The 20,043-nt window shown below is 32.8% G+C and overlaps 1 protein-coding gene across 1 annotated transcript in view; it reads right to left on the minus strand.

The window, feature by feature from the left end:
* PCDH15 (protocadherin related 15) overlaps positions 1-20,043 on the minus strand; it is a 1,286,954-nt gene that overhangs the window by 472,333 nt on the left and 794,578 nt on the right. Inside the window, exons 6-7 of the mRNA XM_043476181.1 lie at positions 14,284-14,444; positions 5,627-5,782 (exon numbers count right to left, since the gene is read on the minus strand). Of these exons, the coding sequence (XP_043332116.1) occupies positions 5,627-5,782; positions 14,284-14,444 (317 nt within the window). The remainder of the gene's footprint in view (positions 1-5,626; positions 5,783-14,283; positions 14,445-20,043) is intronic.

Genomic DNA, 20,043 nt, shown 5'->3' on the forward strand with positions numbered 1-20,043 from the left:
ATAATCTACATGTAAATACTGTTGGGTTTCTACATATGCAATAATACTAGTTAGGAATAATGAGAGTTTTATATGTCATTTTCAGAATAAGTGTGAAGTTTCTAATTTAATTCTGTGTTTTTATTGATTGTAAGCTCAATTGCATTGTGATTAGAAAACATACTCTGCTTAATTTCAGTCATTTGGAATATGTTGACACTTCCTTTATAGCCTAACATTTGGTAAATTCTTGCAAATGCTTCATGTGACTGGAAAGAATGAATTCTGCAGTTGTTAGGTATAGCGTTCCTTTCATAAGAACTTACCAGGTCATGGTGCTAATTCTATAGCTCAAGTCTATTTTCTTACTGCTATTTTTCCCTTACCTATTTTGTCAGTTACTGGGAGTGCTTTTACATTAATTATCTATTGCTACCAAAATAAATTAATGTAAATTTAGTAGCTTAAATTAGTATTCATTTGTTATTTCACAGGTAAGTTAGAAGTTGAAAGCAGGTCTCACCAAGTTAAAATCAAAGTATTGGTAGGGCTGGATTCTTTTCTGGAGACTCTGGGAATAAGTGCAATTCTCAGCTCTTTTTTATTGGAGGGCTTCATTCATCATTAAAACCAGCACAGTTGGCTTAATTTCTTCTTACTCTTTGATTCTCTTTGATCTCAACTCTCCTTTCTGTTTCATATTTTTCACTACTTCCTCTTCCTTTGATACTCCAGTCACAGAATTTTCTCTCCTTTTAAGAGCTCGTGTGATTAGATTAGGCCCACGGGGATAATCCAGCAGAATCTACTGATTAGCATCCATAACCTTAACCATGTCTGTAAAGTTGTTTTGCCTGAGATTAGGATATGGACATCTTTGAGTGACTAATGTTCTACCTACCACAGGTTTTAAATGTGGTTTTAAATTATCTCTATGATAATAGATTTTTCTTTTCTCCTTTAAGTGTTTCAATATCCACTTGATTATTGCTGAGGCCATGTTATTAAGTGAAATTACATTCACAGTTACTACAACTGTCTGGCAGATTGAACTCTCATCATTGTGAAAAGTTCCTTTTATTCTCTATTTATATATTCAAATTTTTATTTATATTTCCTTGTTAGTTCTTTAATGCCTTTTTGTAGATATATTTATTTAATGATTTATTTTCCTTTTATTTATTAATTTGTATCTATTATTATTTATTTATATCTCCATGCCTCTTCTGGTTATCTTCAAGAGAATAATTAGTCCCAAATACCTAGTCTACCTCAATCAGAACCAGAGGATTTATATTTTGTATAACTGGAAATAATAGAGATTATATGAATCTAAACCTGCTTAAACAGCCATGTAGTACCACCTCTGTATATAGGGTGACAAGAATCCGAAAGCATATTATAGAAACATATTGAAGAGCGTTAAGTAAGAAAAGAGGGAAGATATGCAATTTCTTTATACATTTTATGTGTTATCTTTTAATTACACATAATAATATATCTTTAAATAATATGTTGGGGGGAAATTTTATTTTTGTTACTCATGGTCAATAATTCTCACAAATTAGCTATCCACATCATGTTTTTTTCTTTTTCATTGCAGAACTGAATAGACATGATGGTGCCTTTCAGGATCTGACCCAAAGTGTGTTCTTCAGTTTCATGTCCTTCCATTCTGTCCTTTCTTAATTTAAGCTTGTTGTGCAAAACTCCTTATATCTAATTTAGTGGCAATTCAGAAATAAGGACTACTACTTTAAACAAAAATTGACAGAAACAGTTCACTAAATAAATTCAAAACACCATCAAGAGACAATAGTACTGATAATAGACATGAAGTGTGCATTTTTGACTAGTATAAGACCACAATGTAAACACTGCAATAATACAGCAGCATGAATTTTTACTTAAAACAGTTTTTTTTTTATTTATAGAACATGAATTGCCATTTTTCTAGGTCAAAAATAGTTGAACACTGGCAAATTCTTTGAGTCCAACCTTTCAGTTATATCTGAACTATATTTCTCTGAGTTCCTAGACACTTAAAGAAATGCAGTTCAGAAGCTTTATATATACAGTTGATCCATGAACAACATGGGTTTGAATGGTATGGGTCCACTTATATGCAGATTTTTTCAACAGTAAATACTATAGTACTACATAATGCATGCTTCCTCTCTTCCTTTCTCCTTTTCTTTCTCTTTCTTTCTTTCTTAACTGTATACCATCTACCTGTCAAGAGAAACGCAAGAGAACATTCTTCCAGAAAGTGCCAACAAATTATCTGCAATAAATCACAGCATGTCACAGATGCAAAGTACCTTTAGGGTGATATTCAAGGTGACAAAGAGAACAAATTAATATTGACTAAAAAAATTGCCCTGTCTGTAAAGAGATCATTAAAGACCAGGACAGATATAACCTTTCTATTACCCTGAGATTAATTCTTCACAAGCATAAGAAAACATGTTTGCCTTGATTTGTCCTTGTTTACTTTCTATTATGTCAAAAGGAATGTTTTGAAATGGGATGCATATGTTATCAAAGACATCACTGCCAGAAAATATTTATCTTCCAGAAATTACTTAAGAATGATCAGCAGCAATTAGACTGTACAACTTGTTCTTCAAACCAGCCAGACTAATTACTTAATGATACAATTGTCCAAAATTAATTGAGAGTCTCCAATTACCCAGAGAGAAAAAAAAATACTTGCAATATCTTATGTCTGACATAAAAATAATTTTAAACCTTTGTAGGCAATTCACGTGCTGTTCCAGGTCTCAGTTTTCTCACAGTGAATAAAGGAGAGTGACCAATCAGGACTTTAAGACGCTTTTATAAATCTGTGATGATGACTTTATAACTGTATTTTGAACTTTAATGAAGTGTAAAATATTTTGACACCAACAGTCTCTTAAACCTCACATGGCTTTATATTTATTTTTAGGAAAGCATTTAGATCATTCTAGTCATAACTACCTTAATTGTATGTTTTGTACTAAAAGGAGAAACAGCATGGAAAATATCTTGCAATCTTTCACAGAGTAGAATACATTTTATTTAATTTTATTTTACAGGTAGCTCTGTAGTTGCAGTATATATATATAGTTGCAGTGTATATATACATATATATATACACACATACATATATATATATATGGGTATATATAAAATTGCAATATATTTGCCCTGATGGAGAGATAAATTTATAGATAAAGATATATAGATAAACTCATTCAAGGCAATTAAACTAAAAATTATTCAAAAATAGGATGAGAAAAATAGCTAAATTTCATTTTTTCTTATAATTATGCTTTGGTGTTTAAATAAACTTTGTATTCTTTACAAGAAAATTGATATGAGAGAGTACAAACAAAATCAATGAAGGAAAATATCAATTACACATGTTCCACAGAATCAAACCATAGAAAATCTGACCATAGTATCAGTGGGATAGGATTGACTCAATTGGCTTTGGGAAACACATTAAGAGAAAAACATAATTAGGCAGTTTTGTATAGAAATCCTGCCTCTCCAAATAATATTTAAGATAAAATGTTTAATGTTTCTACAAATTGTATCATACTAATTGCATTTAACCAGATGACATAGGAGTTTAGAGTTTGGAGAAACTCAAGATCAATGACTGTGTATAGCTCAGGATGAGTATGGAAATAGGAAATGGAAATGGGTCATGAGTTAAACTTTAAAAAATGAATAAAACTTGGAGACTTGCAATGTATGGAGGATTCCCTTCTAAGTAAATTGAACAGTGTGAGTAAAGCCAAAGAAATGAGTATATTTGTAAGACATGAGGAAGTTAATCTGAACAGAATGTGTATTGTCAGAGAGAAACTGAATTTAAGAATACATTGACAAAAGATCAGATAATAGAAGGCCTTGAAAGTCAGCTGGTGGAGTAGATGATCTTTATCTTGATAATAATGAGAAATCATACAATTTTTGAATAGGAGAATGGCACAATTAAAATAGTATTGGAAAAGTTAGTTATCAGCAAGGTGCTGAAAAAAATTGGAGTAGGGGTAGAAGTAGTCAAATTACATAGACTACTTTGAATGCAAATTGAACTTTATAAATTTTGTTTTAGAAAATAAAGACATGTATCCAAGAACAGTTAAACATGGTACAAGACTGGATTTTAAAATTAGGTCTGTTGCTCAAGATCATTTATCTTTCAGTTTATATTCAAATAAAGCTAGCACTCAAACAAAGTAAAAACTCATTCAAAAAGTATAGTTTAGATGCTAAAATAAAATGCTACATAATTATTATGTAACATGGTTAATTACATTAATTAGCATTGTCTGTTTTAAGCAGAAATCTGTTAAGTAAAAGGTAGCCCAAAATGGTTGAGCATTGACTGACAAGTAGCTTTGCCTGTTAAACTTTAAAAAGCTTATTTTTTTCATGTAATAAAATCTAGAAAGTCTCAGATTATGAGAAATATCATTTCTTTAAATTGTAGTGAACAGAAGAATATTGAAGTAAATAAGACACATTTTAAATAATTTCAAAAATAATGTAGAAGTTATAGGTACAATGCTGTTTTAATGCTCAAAGTGTACCGATTTCCTCTTGTAAAGTAGATATGTATTTTTAAGATAAAAAAAAGACATCATAGAAGGAATATGATTTGCTAAAGTAGAGGCTATTAAAAATGTGGTTCATTTTTTTGTGTCTAAATTACACATAATAGATATCAGAGATACTTTAGAAATATTTTATAATTTAATGGAATGCCCCCAAATTAATATAATAGTCACCATTTAAAAAAATAAGATTAAAAGGATTCTTGGCTTATGGATTTTGGCTCAAAAGGAAAACAAAAGTAAACAACAAACAACAACAAAAAGCATGTTTTAGTGGTAAAGAACCTGCTTGCCAATGCAGGAGACATAAGAGATGTGGATCTGATCCCAGAGTTGGGAAGATCCGCTGGAGAAGGGCACGGCAACCCATTCCAGTATTCTTGCCTGGAGAATCCCATGGACATGGGAGGCTGGTGGGCTATAACATACGGGGTCGCAGAAAGTCGGACACGACTGAGATGACTTAGCACAGCACAATGAAATCAGTAATACTACTTTTTAAATATTTTTTAGATAATTTGATGAGCATTTTTATAATAATTTAGTTTTTATTTATATTTAATTATTTTTAATCTGCCAAAACTTGATTTCAAAATTGAGGAAATAACTTTAAATTAATAAAATCTTAAATATGTATTTTCTTCTAGTACTTAATTACAGCTACCACCTCAAAGATACAAAAGAAAAAAATTAGTCTGTCTCATTTTACAATAAGAATAGCTGCTGATAAACCTTAGCAACCATGTATGTATATAGATTCAGACATTAAATTGTCCAAGATGATACAAATATCAATATTTTGGTCATTATTAGAAATAATTATTTTTTTCTGTAGCAAAGTGAATTCCTAAAACCATATTAGAAGTCACTCAGACCTTATTCTTCTAAAGTACTATTTTTGAAATGTTTTCTTGGTATTTCTAAACAGTTTATTATTTTATTATTACAGAGGGATGATTTCAAAATATTTATAATATGCAGTCAGTTACATATATTGATAAAAAGGAAACAGAGAAAGGTGGAGAGAAACTGACCTCATTTACTGTGGCATAGTAGCTTTCATGCTTGAATGTGGGTGAGTTGTCATTTCTGTCTCTCACCACAATTCGAACTTCATGGTAGATAACGGTGCCCACTTTTTTGTTGATGCACTGAACTTGCACCACAATAGAGTGTATATTCATTGGAGGCTGCAACACAGAAATTGCATCTTTTAAAAAAAAACAATTGAAACTGAAGTCTCTCATTATTGTCAAAGTACTTATTTAATAAAATCTTCTATACTTATTTACTTTTAAATTATAGTAATCTATAAAAATTGATCCATTTTGTACTACTTTATGGATGAGAAGACAATCGTGATTACTTCATTGTTCAATTTTTAAAAAATAGAATCTCAGGTAGCATTCTGTTCACAATTAAAGGACTACCAATGAACACAATCACAAAAGTAATGGCTGAGATTTGCTGGGATGCCACAAATTTTGGCCTTTAAAAAAGTCAAAGAAGCAATGACATAAGCTTCTAATTTATAAAAGTAATGTATAAATGATAATATACATAGGGTAGAGAGATTGTATAACATTTGCATTTATTTATATTTTTCTAAAATATTAAATGTTCATATCTGATATAAACCAAAATATAGATAACCAGAAGAGAATCCATTCACCACCCAAATTTATTAAATGTATACAGTTAAAGTTTATTTTGCTAATCTTTTTTTTGCTCCAAAAATAATTTGTCTTATACACACACACACAAATATGAGATTATCACCCATGTTCATGTCTGTAAATATAGATTTACTACAGCAGTTTGATGTATCTAGTATGAATCTGCAGTATGTACTCCATTATATAAATCTATAGCTCACTTGGTCTAAGTAAAAACTTATAATGATATGTTTACTGTTGTTAGTTTTTGTCATTTTAAGCAAGATTTCAATAAACATTTCATACATAAATAGGTGCTAATTTGTCTAATTATTTTATGATACAGTCTTACAAAGAGAAAATTTTCATCAAGGAGGCACTTATTACTCAGGTGCTATGACAAAGGGCTTGCTGGAGTATGATACACACCTGCATCTCTGACTCTAGATACACAAAGTAATGACACAAAATATTTCTTTGTAATTTTCTCAAATCTTTTTGGAGTTTATAAAACTATCTTTGCATATAATTTTATCAGTGTGATCTATGCTGACCACCTTGTTTAGAACGCCATGCCTCCAATCTGCTCTTTCCTTTCAACTTCCCCTCTATTTATTTACTGTTTTTACCGCTTTTTTCATGCACCACATGGCATATTATACGTTTTATATATTCGTTGTACTTTGTCTCCCTTTACTGTATTGGAAGTTCCATAAAGCTGGGGATGCTATTTTGGTCATGACTTAATCTCCCTACACAGTAACTAGCACTGTGCCTAGAACACGTGGCTGAGCTATCAGAGCTGCACCACTTTGCTTGTAGTCGTGGCCCCATAACCTACGGATTACATGATCTAGATGCAAAGTCTCTCTGTGCTCAGTCTGTTCATCTCTAAAAATGAGGATAACAATAAACGCTGATATGATAGAACTATCATAATATCAATGTCTTATATGAACTTATCCTGTGCTAGGAACATAGTAACACATAAAATACAAACCCGCTTTTACTTATAAAATGCTAAATTTCCAAAAATATTAAAAAAAAAGAATTTATAAAATACAAACAGATCATCCTGGATTATAAAACAAAATATTAAATATTTGGGTTAAAACCAATTTGAAGATATAGCAGGCTTCCTAGGTGGCACTAGTGGTCAAGAACCATCTGCTAATGCAGGAGACTTAGAGATGCAAGTTTGATCCTTGGGTTGGGAAGATCCCCTGGAAAAAGGCATGGCAACCCATTCCAGTATTCTTGCCAAGAGAACAATGGAGAGAGGAGCCTGGCGGGCTACAGTCTATAGGATCACAAGAGCTGGACTGACAATCAACTTAGCATGTATGCACAGAAAGATATAGCAATAATTACCAGAAGCTAGAATTGGTTCATTAAAAATGTCACATTTCTAATGAGAAGAACATTGTAGAAACTATATCTAACCTGAAAAAAAACATTGTTTAATATCAGGATATTATTATGGCCAATAAAGTGAAAGGCAATTGAATTGTATTGTACCTGGTTGAATAATTGCATCTAGAAAGAGCAACTAGAAGCATCATTATCATATGGAGGAAGGTCTCTAATGAAGTGCCACACAGCTTTGGGTTCTAATCTAATGTCTTCTCTAATTCACTGTTTAAAAAGATTTTTGGCTATACCACACATCATATGGGATGTGAATTTCCCAACCAGAGATGGAATACATGCCCCCTGCACTGGAAGTGCAGGGTCTAACCTCTGACCACCAGGGAAGTCCCTTCAAATCACTTTAAATCACTAACATATAAAAAGGTATTAAAGTCATGTGTATAAAAATCTGTGAATACCATGAATACCACAAGCCCAGAAGAATACATAACACATTTAATGATACAAAACAAGGTTCAAAATCATTTTAATGAGTCAATAATAAGTTTCAAAACCCTAAATTTTTATAACAATTAATTAATGATAATCACCTTATTTGTATTAGGAAAAAAACTTAATTATCCAAATATAATAATAAATAGCTACAAACATTAATATGAAAATATAATTATAAAATTTGGATGAGTAAAAGAAGAGTTTACATGCCAACACTAAATAATACAATGCTGAATAATAATACAAATTACTTCATATGCATTAATAGATGAAAAAATAGGTGGATTACAATAAGTACCAATTTTAGGACAAATCAGATGTGAAGTTAGTTACACTGAGAATGTGTTATAAAATTCAAAATGTCTAAACTAAAGATCACAAGATTAGTCAGACATCTGAATGGTTGTTATGAAAAGATCAATTAGTTTATTCATTGTAGTCTCAGTGGGCAGAAATAAGAATAATAAATTAGAAGTATTACAAAGCATATGTTTCCAATGTAAACAGAGATTTTCTAATAATCCAAAGTGGGACAGAAAAGAATGAACTATCCAAAAAGTCAAGCCGCATCACTGAAAATCAGCACGCTTGAGGCTAAAACATAACTTAAAAGACTAGATCTGAGAAATTTTCTGGAAAGAATATGAATTAGATGATCTCCATCTTTACAGTGGAGTATTGGTTTTACAGTATTTATCTTAATAGACTTTTTAAAAACAATCCTCTCTACTTCAATTGTAAAGTAAATAACAGAATAAATAGTTGTACTATTAGCCTCTCTGACACACCTCTCGAAGACAATCAGGTGACAATTTATGTTCTGAAGTTATTTATCTTATAAACCTTGCAGAAGAGACCTATAAAACCATTCCATATCAGAAAGGTCAAAATCTTTGCAAGTAGAGAATCCAATGTAGTGTGCTGAGCCCCCGCTTAGTCCTGCTAAGTGCCCATAAATTAGATATAATCAGGTCACCTGGAACTCTTGTCGCTAACAACTTTAGGTCCCTATGCAACTGTTAGTAGCATGGATAGAACTTGGCTTGCAATAAATTCCAACCATAATGGATCATGATGAAGGTAAGAACTCCCTGTGGCTAATACATAACACTCCTTGTGATCTCACGTTGGAATAGATTCTATTCTGCTATTTAAGATGGTTGTAAAAATACCAAGTACATTTCCACCAAGCCTATTAGTGAGAGTGAAGGGACTCCAACAAACTTAGGAATGTTAGGAAAATTCTGGTGTATTTTTAATAACTGGTGGCAAAAATAAGTCATGGCAATTCTATCTTCTCTGATTCTCTTAATTTGCTTCATTCATGAAACAAATCAGAAAAAATAATGCTGTATATAAATTGTTTGAGGGTAATTATTTAGAGTGATTACCATCATATTTCCCTAGACATGCAAACTATTTTTCAAGTTTAAAGACAATTGTTTAGTATGGTGTGAAAGTGAAAGGCACTCAGTCATGTCCTACTCTCTGTGAACCTATGGATTACATAGTTCATGGAATTCTCTAAGCCAGAATACTGGAGTGGGTAGCCATTCCCTTCTCCAGGGGATCTTCCCAACCCAGGGATCGAACCCAGGTCTACTTTAAATGTATACTCGCATATCCATATGTTAGTATACAGGTGTGAATACATTTTAACACACACAGATAAAGTTCAGGAATGATATGTACCAACAGTTGATGAAAATGATCTTTGCAAAGTAAGGTTGAGAGTAAAACATAAAGGAAGAATTTTTCCAATATATATGTAAGATTTTTTTTTAATTTGAAAAATATTGTTGTACAATCACTTAGTTGCAACATGCAAGGTGAAGCATTTATAAATAATGTATTGATGTGAACAGTGTTGATTATAGCATACATATTCAGTCTAAGGAGAACTGAGATTTTTCTGGAAACAACAATATTTGGATTATTTAATAATTTAAATGGAAAATAAGTATTTAGCCAACTTGAATAGAATAATTTTATTTTTCATTAAACAAAGCAAAAGTTATTCACTCCTCATCATAATGAAAGGTTTTTATCATGATTTTTCTTCCTACATACATACTATTTTTACAAAATTTAAACAAAATAATTACTTCAAAAATTAAACTGGAAGATAGTGAAAAGAAAAAAGACGTAATGTGCTATAGAAATGTTTTTTAAATGATGAAGCAAAACTTGACATAAATGGCTGGCCAGAGTTAAAAGTGTACTTTACAAATTAAACTTTCATAATTAATGGCATATTTAAAGAAGTTGCCTTAAATAAAAAGTACCTACTTGAAAATATTATTAGGCATATATAATATATAGAAACTTGTAGGTTTTTCACAATCAACTATTAAGGACATTACATTTACTTAATTGTACTCATTTATGCAAAGTTCAACATGTGTTGAGATTAATATGACACAGTCCTTGTACCTTAAGCAAATTCTGTGAAACTGATATGAGACAAATATAGATAACTACAATGTGAGTCAAAAAAGAATTTTGAAGGAGTTCCATGACAGCGCAGTAGTTAGGACTCAGTGCTTTTACTGATGTGATCCAAGTTCAATCCCTGGTCAGGGAACTAAAATCCTGAAAGCCACATGGTGTGGCCAAAAAAAAAAAAGAGAGTTTCAAATGCTCTGGAGTTTACAATAAGAAATTATATATTGGTGTTACTATTAGGAAATACTTTTATGTACAGAGTAGCATTTTGAGACATGTCTTGGTAGTAGATAACATTCAACTGATGGTAATAGATAAAGGTCATTTCAAAGCATAGGTTCAAAAAGAGTATCAGGGAAGGCATGATAAAAAATTAGATTATGTTGAAAGTGAAAAAGTGAAAGTTTTTCAGTAATGTCCGACTATTTGCAACCCCATAGACTATACAGCCCATAGAATTCTCCAGTTGAGAATACTGGAGTGGGTAGCCTTTCCCTTCTCCAGGGGATATTCCCAACCCAGGGGTTCAACCCAGGTCTCCCTCATTGCAGGCAGATTCTTTACCAGCTGAGCCACAAGGGAAGACCAAGAATAGTGGAGTGGGTAGCCTATCCCTTCTCCAGTGGATCTTTCTGACTCAGGAAGATTATGTTGAGAGAACAGTAGTTAGTTTAGTTTTCCTGGATTTGAGAATATGTTTCTAAATAAAAGGAATAGATTGATAGAATTTAGGAAATCTCAAGGGCCAAATAAAGCAGTTTGCAATGAAAATTCATCTACTGAAAAGGCCAGAATTCTGCATTGAGACACTAAAACTGGATCAATTTGAATTGTGAAATATAGTAAGGAGAACTACTAGGATATGGTTCCAAAGTCAAATGAGAATTAAGAGGGCTTGTACTGGAGTTATGCTGTTGGTAAATGCAGAACATACTATGGAAATAAAAGTAAAAAACTTAGTAGTTAAATGCATATTGGCTGGGAATAGAAGTCAAAGCTCTTTGTGTACCTACCAACTTTGGATCTAAAAGAAGAGATGTTAAGATGTCTGGATTGTTTCATGCCCTTAGATTGGAAGAATTAATATAGTTAAAATGGCCATAATACCCAAAGCAATCTATAGATTTAATGTGATCTCTATAAAATTACCCAAGACATTTTTCACAGAACAAAAATAAATAATCCTAAAATTAACATGAAACCACTGAAAGACCCAAAGCAATTAACAGGAAAAAGAACAAAGCAGGATTCATAACCCTCACAGACTTCAGACAATACTAAAAAGCTATAGTAATCAAAAAAGCATGGTATTGGCACAAAAACAGACATATGGATCAATGGAACATAATAGAGAGAGCAGAAACAAACCCACGCAGCTATGGATAATTATCTTTGGAAAAGAAGGGAAGAATATACAATGGGGAGAGGCAGTCTCTTCAGCAAGCAATGTTAAGAAAGTCAAACAGGCACAAATAAATCAATGGAATTAGAATACATGCTTACACCATATACAAAAATAAACTCAAAATGGCTTAGACTTAAATATTCTTAAGACACAACACTATAAAGCTCCTAGAATAGAACACAGGCAAAACATTCTCCGACATAAATCTTACCAATTTTTTTTTTTTAGGTCAGTCTCCCAAGGCAATAGAAATAAAAGCAAAAACAAATAAATGTGACCTAGTTAAACTTGCAAGCTTCTTTACAGCAAGAAAAACCATAATCAAAAGGAAAAAGTCTAAAGACTAGGAGAAAATATTTGTGAATGACGTGACTGATAAGAACTTAATTTCCAAAATATACAAACAGTTCATACAACTCAACAAAAAAATACAAGCAACTCAACCAGAAAATGGACAGATGACTTACATAGACATTTCTCCAAAAAGACATCCAGATGGCCAATAGATGCATAAAAGGATGCTTATCATCACTAACTATTAGAGAAAGGCAAATCAAAGCTACAATGAGGTACCACCTCACACTGGTCAGAAAGGGCATCATTAAAAAGTCTACAAACAACAAACAAAGTGATTCCAAAAAGAAAGTAATTTACCAGTAAACAAGTCGATTATTATAATTATAGGTGATTTTAAAAAAGGGAACAAAATACAAAATGACAGTGGCTCAAATTAGACAAATATATTCTATAATTCTACAAACATGCTACATTATAAAATTCATATGACTTGGATATGAGTGTTCCTAATTAAAGCTAGTAAAAGATGCATTGTGGGAATGGGCAAACTAAATAGAGGGGGTCAATTGTATGGTGATGGATGACACTTAGATTTGTGGTGGTGACCACCCTGTGGTGTAAACAGATGCTGAACTCTAATGCTATACACCTGAAACCAGATATAATGTAAAAAAGAAGGGTGTCTGTGAGTAACACGGCTTGGGGAGACTCTTGCAGCTTGCCAATTTGTGCCATTATTCAAATTGTTTTCATAAAAGAAAGACTGAATATAAGATAAGACAAGGCAGGATAAATTCTAAGATAGCAGCTGTCCTTATTCCATTTTACACAGTCTTAGCAACCCACGCAAAGCTCTGATTTGTGGGGTGCAAAGAATGTCGCTATGATTAAAGGACACAATGAGTGAGGGCAATGGTAGAAATGAGAACAGCATCAGAGATGACTTTGCTCCTCTAAGTTGAACACAACAGATCCATTCCTATTCTCCCTTTGTCACCTCCTTTCACATCTGCCCCAACTGCTCAGTCACTGAATTATGGGCCTCCCCCACTGTACAAGGGCAGCCCATTCTGGTGGGAGAGCTCTATTACTGCCCACTTCACCACAAAGGTCTTAAAAAGTTTGAATTTAGATGTGAAATAGATTAGGGAGTCATACACTCCATACCATATTTGAAGTGGATCATAAATCCCAAACACTGGAGGGAGATGATTCAGGTTCACTAGGTTGAGGATCTGACATTTGAATTTTATAAAATGGAAATCTGGGAGTAGGCAATGTGATGTACTTCCTGAGTTTTCACAAGGTCTTGTACAATTACTGCCTGACACCCCCATATGCACATATTCACACATGCTTTACTCTGCACTCAAGACTAGAATGCAAATGAGTGAAAATAAAGTTGCTTTAGAGAGCTACTTAAGTCTACTCAAGTTTTTCAACTTTTTCAGAAAGAAGACATTTAACTTTGGTTACGTAGGTGTTCTTAATATCGAAATACTCAGGTCGTGTCGGAGAATGACTGGGTTGGGACATTGCCAGGAAACTTGTGCTCAGCTTCTTTTAATTTGTCAGCTTTTTAAGCACATTGCCACTCATCTCTCAACCAACGCTTACTACTTGTAAGAGCAGCCTCTTGTTAGCAATCCAAATAAACTTTCTGTCCTCAAGCCAACACGTAGCTGTACTCTCAAACTCTGCCATGAAATAGGCTGTGCTTATCCTACTTTTCCAAGGTTACCACCCATTTATTCTGAGCACTATGATGTCTCCTTATTCAGATATTTGATAAGCTTCCAGGATTTCAGAAGAGACAAACAATGGTTCTCTCAGACACAGATGGTCCTTCTTCCTTTCTTACTCTTCTTTCAAGGAATTTTTAAACAATTGTTTTTGTTGATGAACATTGAAAATAAACTCAAATTATACAATGAAAATTTGATATATTAACAAACACATACAAATATTTAAATTATAATAGAGTTGTGATAGAGGGGCAAAGGGGAAAAAAAAATGTACTAACGTCTCTATCCAAAACTCTGCCTGTGCTGTTCAGGAAAAGCATTTGTTTGACAGGATCCAACAATACCCAGTAATCCACGTTGTCCTTTAAAGAGAGTTCTATGGTTGGGTCTGGTCCTCCAGCAGTCCCTTTGATCAGCATGTTATCCACCAGAATTGTACCTGCAAACCAAATAAAGTTATTTGAAAATACATTCTACATGTATGCATTCTTCAATAAGGTTCATAAACTCACACCCTGGCTGACTTGCAAATCTGTTTCAAAGCAGAAGATATTCAATTTTTTATCTGGCATGATATAGAAAATGCTCTGTTTCAAGAAGGCAAAAAAAACAAATCTTTGTAATGCTATTTGTAAATGATATTTTGAGAAGATGAGGTGCAAGGCAGAGATTCAAACACTTGGTGAGTTTCACCATCTATTTCTTGTTTCCTTTTCAGAGCATCAGTGTGTTCCCCTCCCTGTCCATCACTTCTCACAGGAGTTATCACTGAATTTTATCCTGAACAAAAGAAAAAGCCTATAATAACAGAGATTGATACTTCAGTTCACTCAGTAAGACTTCTGATATGAAAAAAGATATCCTGAAAGGAAGAGAAAGGAAGAAAAAGGAAAAGATAAAGAAGTAGCAGAGACTCCCGTGGTGAGAACTACTTCTTTTCTCTTTTATCTTACAGCAAATCCATGAAACATAAATCTTAATGTGAAAGACAAAACTAATGTGCAGATACACAAGAGAAGCTGTTCTTCTTTAAGGCATATCTGGAGTACTCAACTAGAACAACATACTATTTTAATGTCACATTTCAATGCTTGCTTTCTTATTATTCTTTCAGTGGGCTGAATTTTAGACATTTGGTGAATAAGAGAGTAGATTTCTAGTCTTCCCTACTCTTGTAAAAGAGTCCATATATTTTATAAGTTGAACACAAACAGCACTGATGCAATTCAAAACCCCCTTTTGCCCTCAAACAGCAATGATCCTTTCGACAAACAATAATGCAATATAATTTATAGCAATCATTTTCAGCTGATCCATTTTATTAAACTTACGGCATAAAGAAGAGTTGTGACTATGCAAATAAAAATGTACCCTCCTAAGGACATTTGAATAAATGGGCTTTATTTAGACAATTCACTGCTTTAGGATAGTATAAAAGAATACATAGATAATCTATAAATTTGAATCTAGCTCAAAGAATACTAATACAAAATGTATTTGCTGCATTTCCTTAAGGCACTAAATTGGCCTAAATGTTATATCATTGCATAATTATAAACAAAAGGGAGAGTCTCTTGAAGATTTTTCTTAGAAAGTTAATGATAGTAATAATAATAATAATCTGTAATGTTTATCATGTTATTACCAATGAGCTTTATTTCACTAAGGAATGCTGAAAGGTACCATTCTTCTTTTACAATGATATATCTAAATAATATTTAAATACTCCAATACTTAGGCCACCTGATGAGAAGAGTTGACTCATTGGAAAAGACCCTGATGCTGGGAAAGATTGAAGGTGGGAGGAAAAGGGGACAGAGGATGAGATGGTTGGATGGTATCACCAACGCAATGGACATGAGTTTGAGTAGGCTCTGGGAGTTGGTGATGGACAGGGAAGCCTGGAGTGCCGAAGTCCATAGGGTTGCAGAGTTAGACACCACTGAGTGACTGAACTGAACTGAATTGAACTGAATATTTAAATACACACACTCACACACTTTTCTAAATGACATATTATTTACTTTTACTTTTGCACATATTAGTGCACATATATTTAAATACATGAGTGAAGCTGATCGTTCTTCTTTTTCTAAACTGAACTGGCAAATATATAATCTACAGATAGTCAAAAGCACAGATCAGACAATGGTGGCATTTTCTTGTCTACAAATATGTTCTGTGCCTGAGTATATACTCTTTTACAAATGCTTCATATCACTAACCTTTGAAAAATTATTCAGTCTGTGTTTTCAATATGTAATTAACAAATTAAATAGGATTCTATTTTCTGACTAGAAAAATAAATGTATAATAAGTACATCAATTAAAAATTAACATTTATGCCTTGATTCAATAACGCATAATAGAGCATTAACAGCTCTTTCTCTAGTATACATATATACTATGAGGGACACAAAGAGAGGGCATAATAAAGCATGGTTAAAATCATAAGAAAGGAATTAACTTAGTTTGACACTCATATCATAGAGGTGAAGAAAGCAGACCTTGGAACTGACAGAGATAGAATCCAATCTATCTTGGATTCACCATATACTAGGCATGTGAAAGTGGATAGATTACTTAACTCCATTCACCTTCAGTTTCCCTCCTCTACAAAACCAAAATGGGTAAAATAGAAGAGGTAGTTTTTTATTATGACACCACATGCATGTACTTGGAAAAAAAATTGTGTACTAATATTGAAAGCACTAACAAAAGCTAAAACAACCCCAACAAAAATACTAACATGGGTAAATATTTAATGATATTTTCTCCAAGCACCATAGTCAATCTTTCAGCCTTAAATACTGGGGTTTATGCTTCTTCCTTCAAGAAGTAGTTATTGAGAGTCATTTGCTTCTAAATGGACTTCTTGGTGGCTTGGTGATAGAGAATCTGCCTGCCAATGCAGGAGACCAGGGTTTGATCCCTGGGTCAGGAAGATCCCCTGAAGAAGGAATTAGCAACCCACTCCAGTATTCTTGCCTGAGAAATCCTGTGGACAGAAAACCCTGGTAAGCTGTAGTCCATGGGATCGAAAAAGAGTCAGACACGATTTAGTGACTAAACAACAACAAAATGCTTCCAACTACAAACTTTTTTCAACGAAATTGAAAAATCTGATCCAGCACTTAAGCTTTCTTCATTAATCTACTGTTTTAAACTTGGAAACATAATTTCACAGCTTCTTCATCTGTACTCATACCTTCTTCCATATTAGCATAGTATCAATCATAGCCACCAATGTAAACCTTAGTTGCATTAAATAAAGGTGCTGCAGTAGATTTTCAGCTTTTGTATTAAGATCCTCTTACATACCTATTTATTTTTAACTATGATAAAATTGTGCCCAGAATATATAAAAACAGAAATATACTGTAAAATAACTTATGAATCAATAAAACTGCCTCCTTATACCAGCTCCATTCCCCTACTTACAAGGTGTATAAGGTAATTTGCATCAAAGAGGAGGCTGTTAGGTTGGTCTGGGGACAGGACGAAGTGAGATAATGCATGTGAAGTACTGATTGCAGTCCTTGGTACAGAAAAAAAAAAAAAAAACCCTGAAAAATGTGAATTATGGTTATTGCTGTTAATGTTATTAACTCCATCTTGGAAGAGAAAGCATTTGAAACTAAAGCAAAATGACTTATTTTATGTTCCAGAAGTTTTTATAAACCAAATCTTCATTTCATGCTACAAAGCTAAGATAGGTGTGGCAAGCTGTCTGGAGAATTTACATGGGCTCAAAAGATTTGAATGCAAAATATCACTCTGGGAAGTTAGAAGGAGGGGAGAAAATGCTCACTGTAGAGAAAATTATAAAGATAACTCCTTGTCTCCGGTGAATGGCAGTACATCCAGGCATTGACAGGTGAGCCATCCAGGCCTGCTCACTTGGGAGTGACTCACTCTTTCCATTTAGTAACATTAGACAGTTTTGATTTTTCTCAAAGAAGCTAAAATTAGATTTCATGGCAAGAAAATGATCCTATTCAACAAATTCATACTCATAGTGATCTTTCGATTGAATACCTTTTACTCATCCCCAGCATATATTTGGTTCTACTAGGGACTAAACACACACATATACACATATACATTATATATTATAGGGACTTAAGTCATAATTGGATATTTAATATTTTCCTGAAAATTGTGTTTGCTTCTTGAACTAGGCAGTTATAACACAAGTGTGTTAGTCTATAAAAATGTTGTGGAGGTGGCAGTGGTGAGAGGGGTTTGTTGCCTTTCTAATTAACCTAATTCAAAGATGCTGAAAGAGTAAGTTCTACAGGGAGAGAAAGTAATTGACTGTTTGGGCTCATTCCAAACATTAAAATAAGAAAATCACTCTGTGCACAGAATACAGTACTTGCCATAAAACAGTTAATTATGCAAAGGTGTATAATAATATGAACTGCATAAAATCTCTCACAACAATCTTTCTCTAGTTAAAGTCAGCTGGAAAGATGTTCAACTACAACATACAGTCCAGAGCAGTGGATGCTTTTCCTTGCATTTACCCCTTGTAAATAAAACCATAAACAAATTTCCCAAGTGCATTATTTAATTAAAATAAATTTTTAAAAAGTTGAAATTGTAGCTAATACATAGTTTTTCAGTGAGATTAATCAGTAAGCATGGCCACTGTATAGTTGTTTATTGAGTAAAATCTAGATTCCAAGATTACCCAGCTAAACAAAACGCTTCTCATGCTCAAATCCTCATCTTTGCCAAAAATTTCCTGGACTTTCCTAGACTATTTTCCTACTTTGATTTTTCATACTTCTTAGTTTACAATTATATAAACTGTAAACACATTTATAATGTGTAAACACATTTTAGTTAAGCATATGTTCATAGCATATCTAGATAACTAATTGGTAAAAGGAAGGAAATATATGTGTACCCTGAAACTTCATAAAGAAACTGTCAACATTGATTGAACTGTGTTTCAATGTTAGGAATATATTAATTACACACAATGTTTGCTAACAATGGAAAATGATATCAATCAACAGTGATTAAAACAGAAAAAAAAAAGACTAAACATATACTGCTTTGCAAAACTATGTTGGTTTTTAAAAATTATTTTATTTACTTCAAAAGAACAAACCTTTACAAAATGGACAGCTTTGTTCAAGTGTACTTCACTCATATTACTTAAGTAATAATACCTTTTCTTTACTTATATTTCACTTCATGATACATGATAGGTGATATATCAAGTATGACATAAACATACAACTGTAACACTTTAAGAATAAAGGGATTATTTCCCTCCTATTCTTTACTTTGCTCTTAGAAATTGACATAAATATCTTGACATTTAGACAATTGCTAGTATTTCTATTCTGTTGTAAATAAGGTAATAAGTAAATGCATACATGTTATGCACTTTGATGTAGAATGTGTGCTTATTTACTCAACTAAAAATAGGATGATAGAATTTTAGAACTTGAAGAAAACCTGCCATCTCTTCTATAAATGTATATTATATATTTATGATATCTATGATGCATATGTACACACACACACACACACACATATACATGACAAATGAAGCAAATCATCTGGTATCTCCAAATTTCCCCAAGCACTAAAATTACCTGACCAAAGTGTGGTGGATAATAAACGCATTGTTGTTGTTGTTCAGTCACTAAGTTGTGTCTGACTCTTTGAGACCCCATAGACTACAGCACACCAGGCTTCCCTGTCATTCACTATCTCCCGAAGTTTGCTCAAACTCATGTCCACTGAGTCAGTGATGCCATCCAACCATCGCATCCTCTTTCACCCCCTTCTCCTCCTACCCTCAATCTTTCCTTGCATCAGGGTCTTTTCCAATGATTTGGCTCTTCACATCAGATGACCAAAGTATTGAAGTATATCTAAGACCAAATTCCAGGTTACTAATTCATAGTTTAGATCTCCTCTCCCTATATCTTGCTATCATCTTGGAAATACACAAACATTTTAATTTAAATATGAAAGTATAGAAACTTTGTTAGCTTTGTTTTGAGTTCTTAGGA

The sequence above is a fragment of the Cervus canadensis genome, chromosome 8 (genome assembly GCF_019320065.1).
Source record: "Cervus canadensis isolate Bull #8, Minnesota chromosome 8, ASM1932006v1, whole genome shotgun sequence".
NCBI classification, from domain to species: Eukaryota; Metazoa; Chordata; class Mammalia; order Artiodactyla; family Cervidae; genus Cervus; species Cervus canadensis.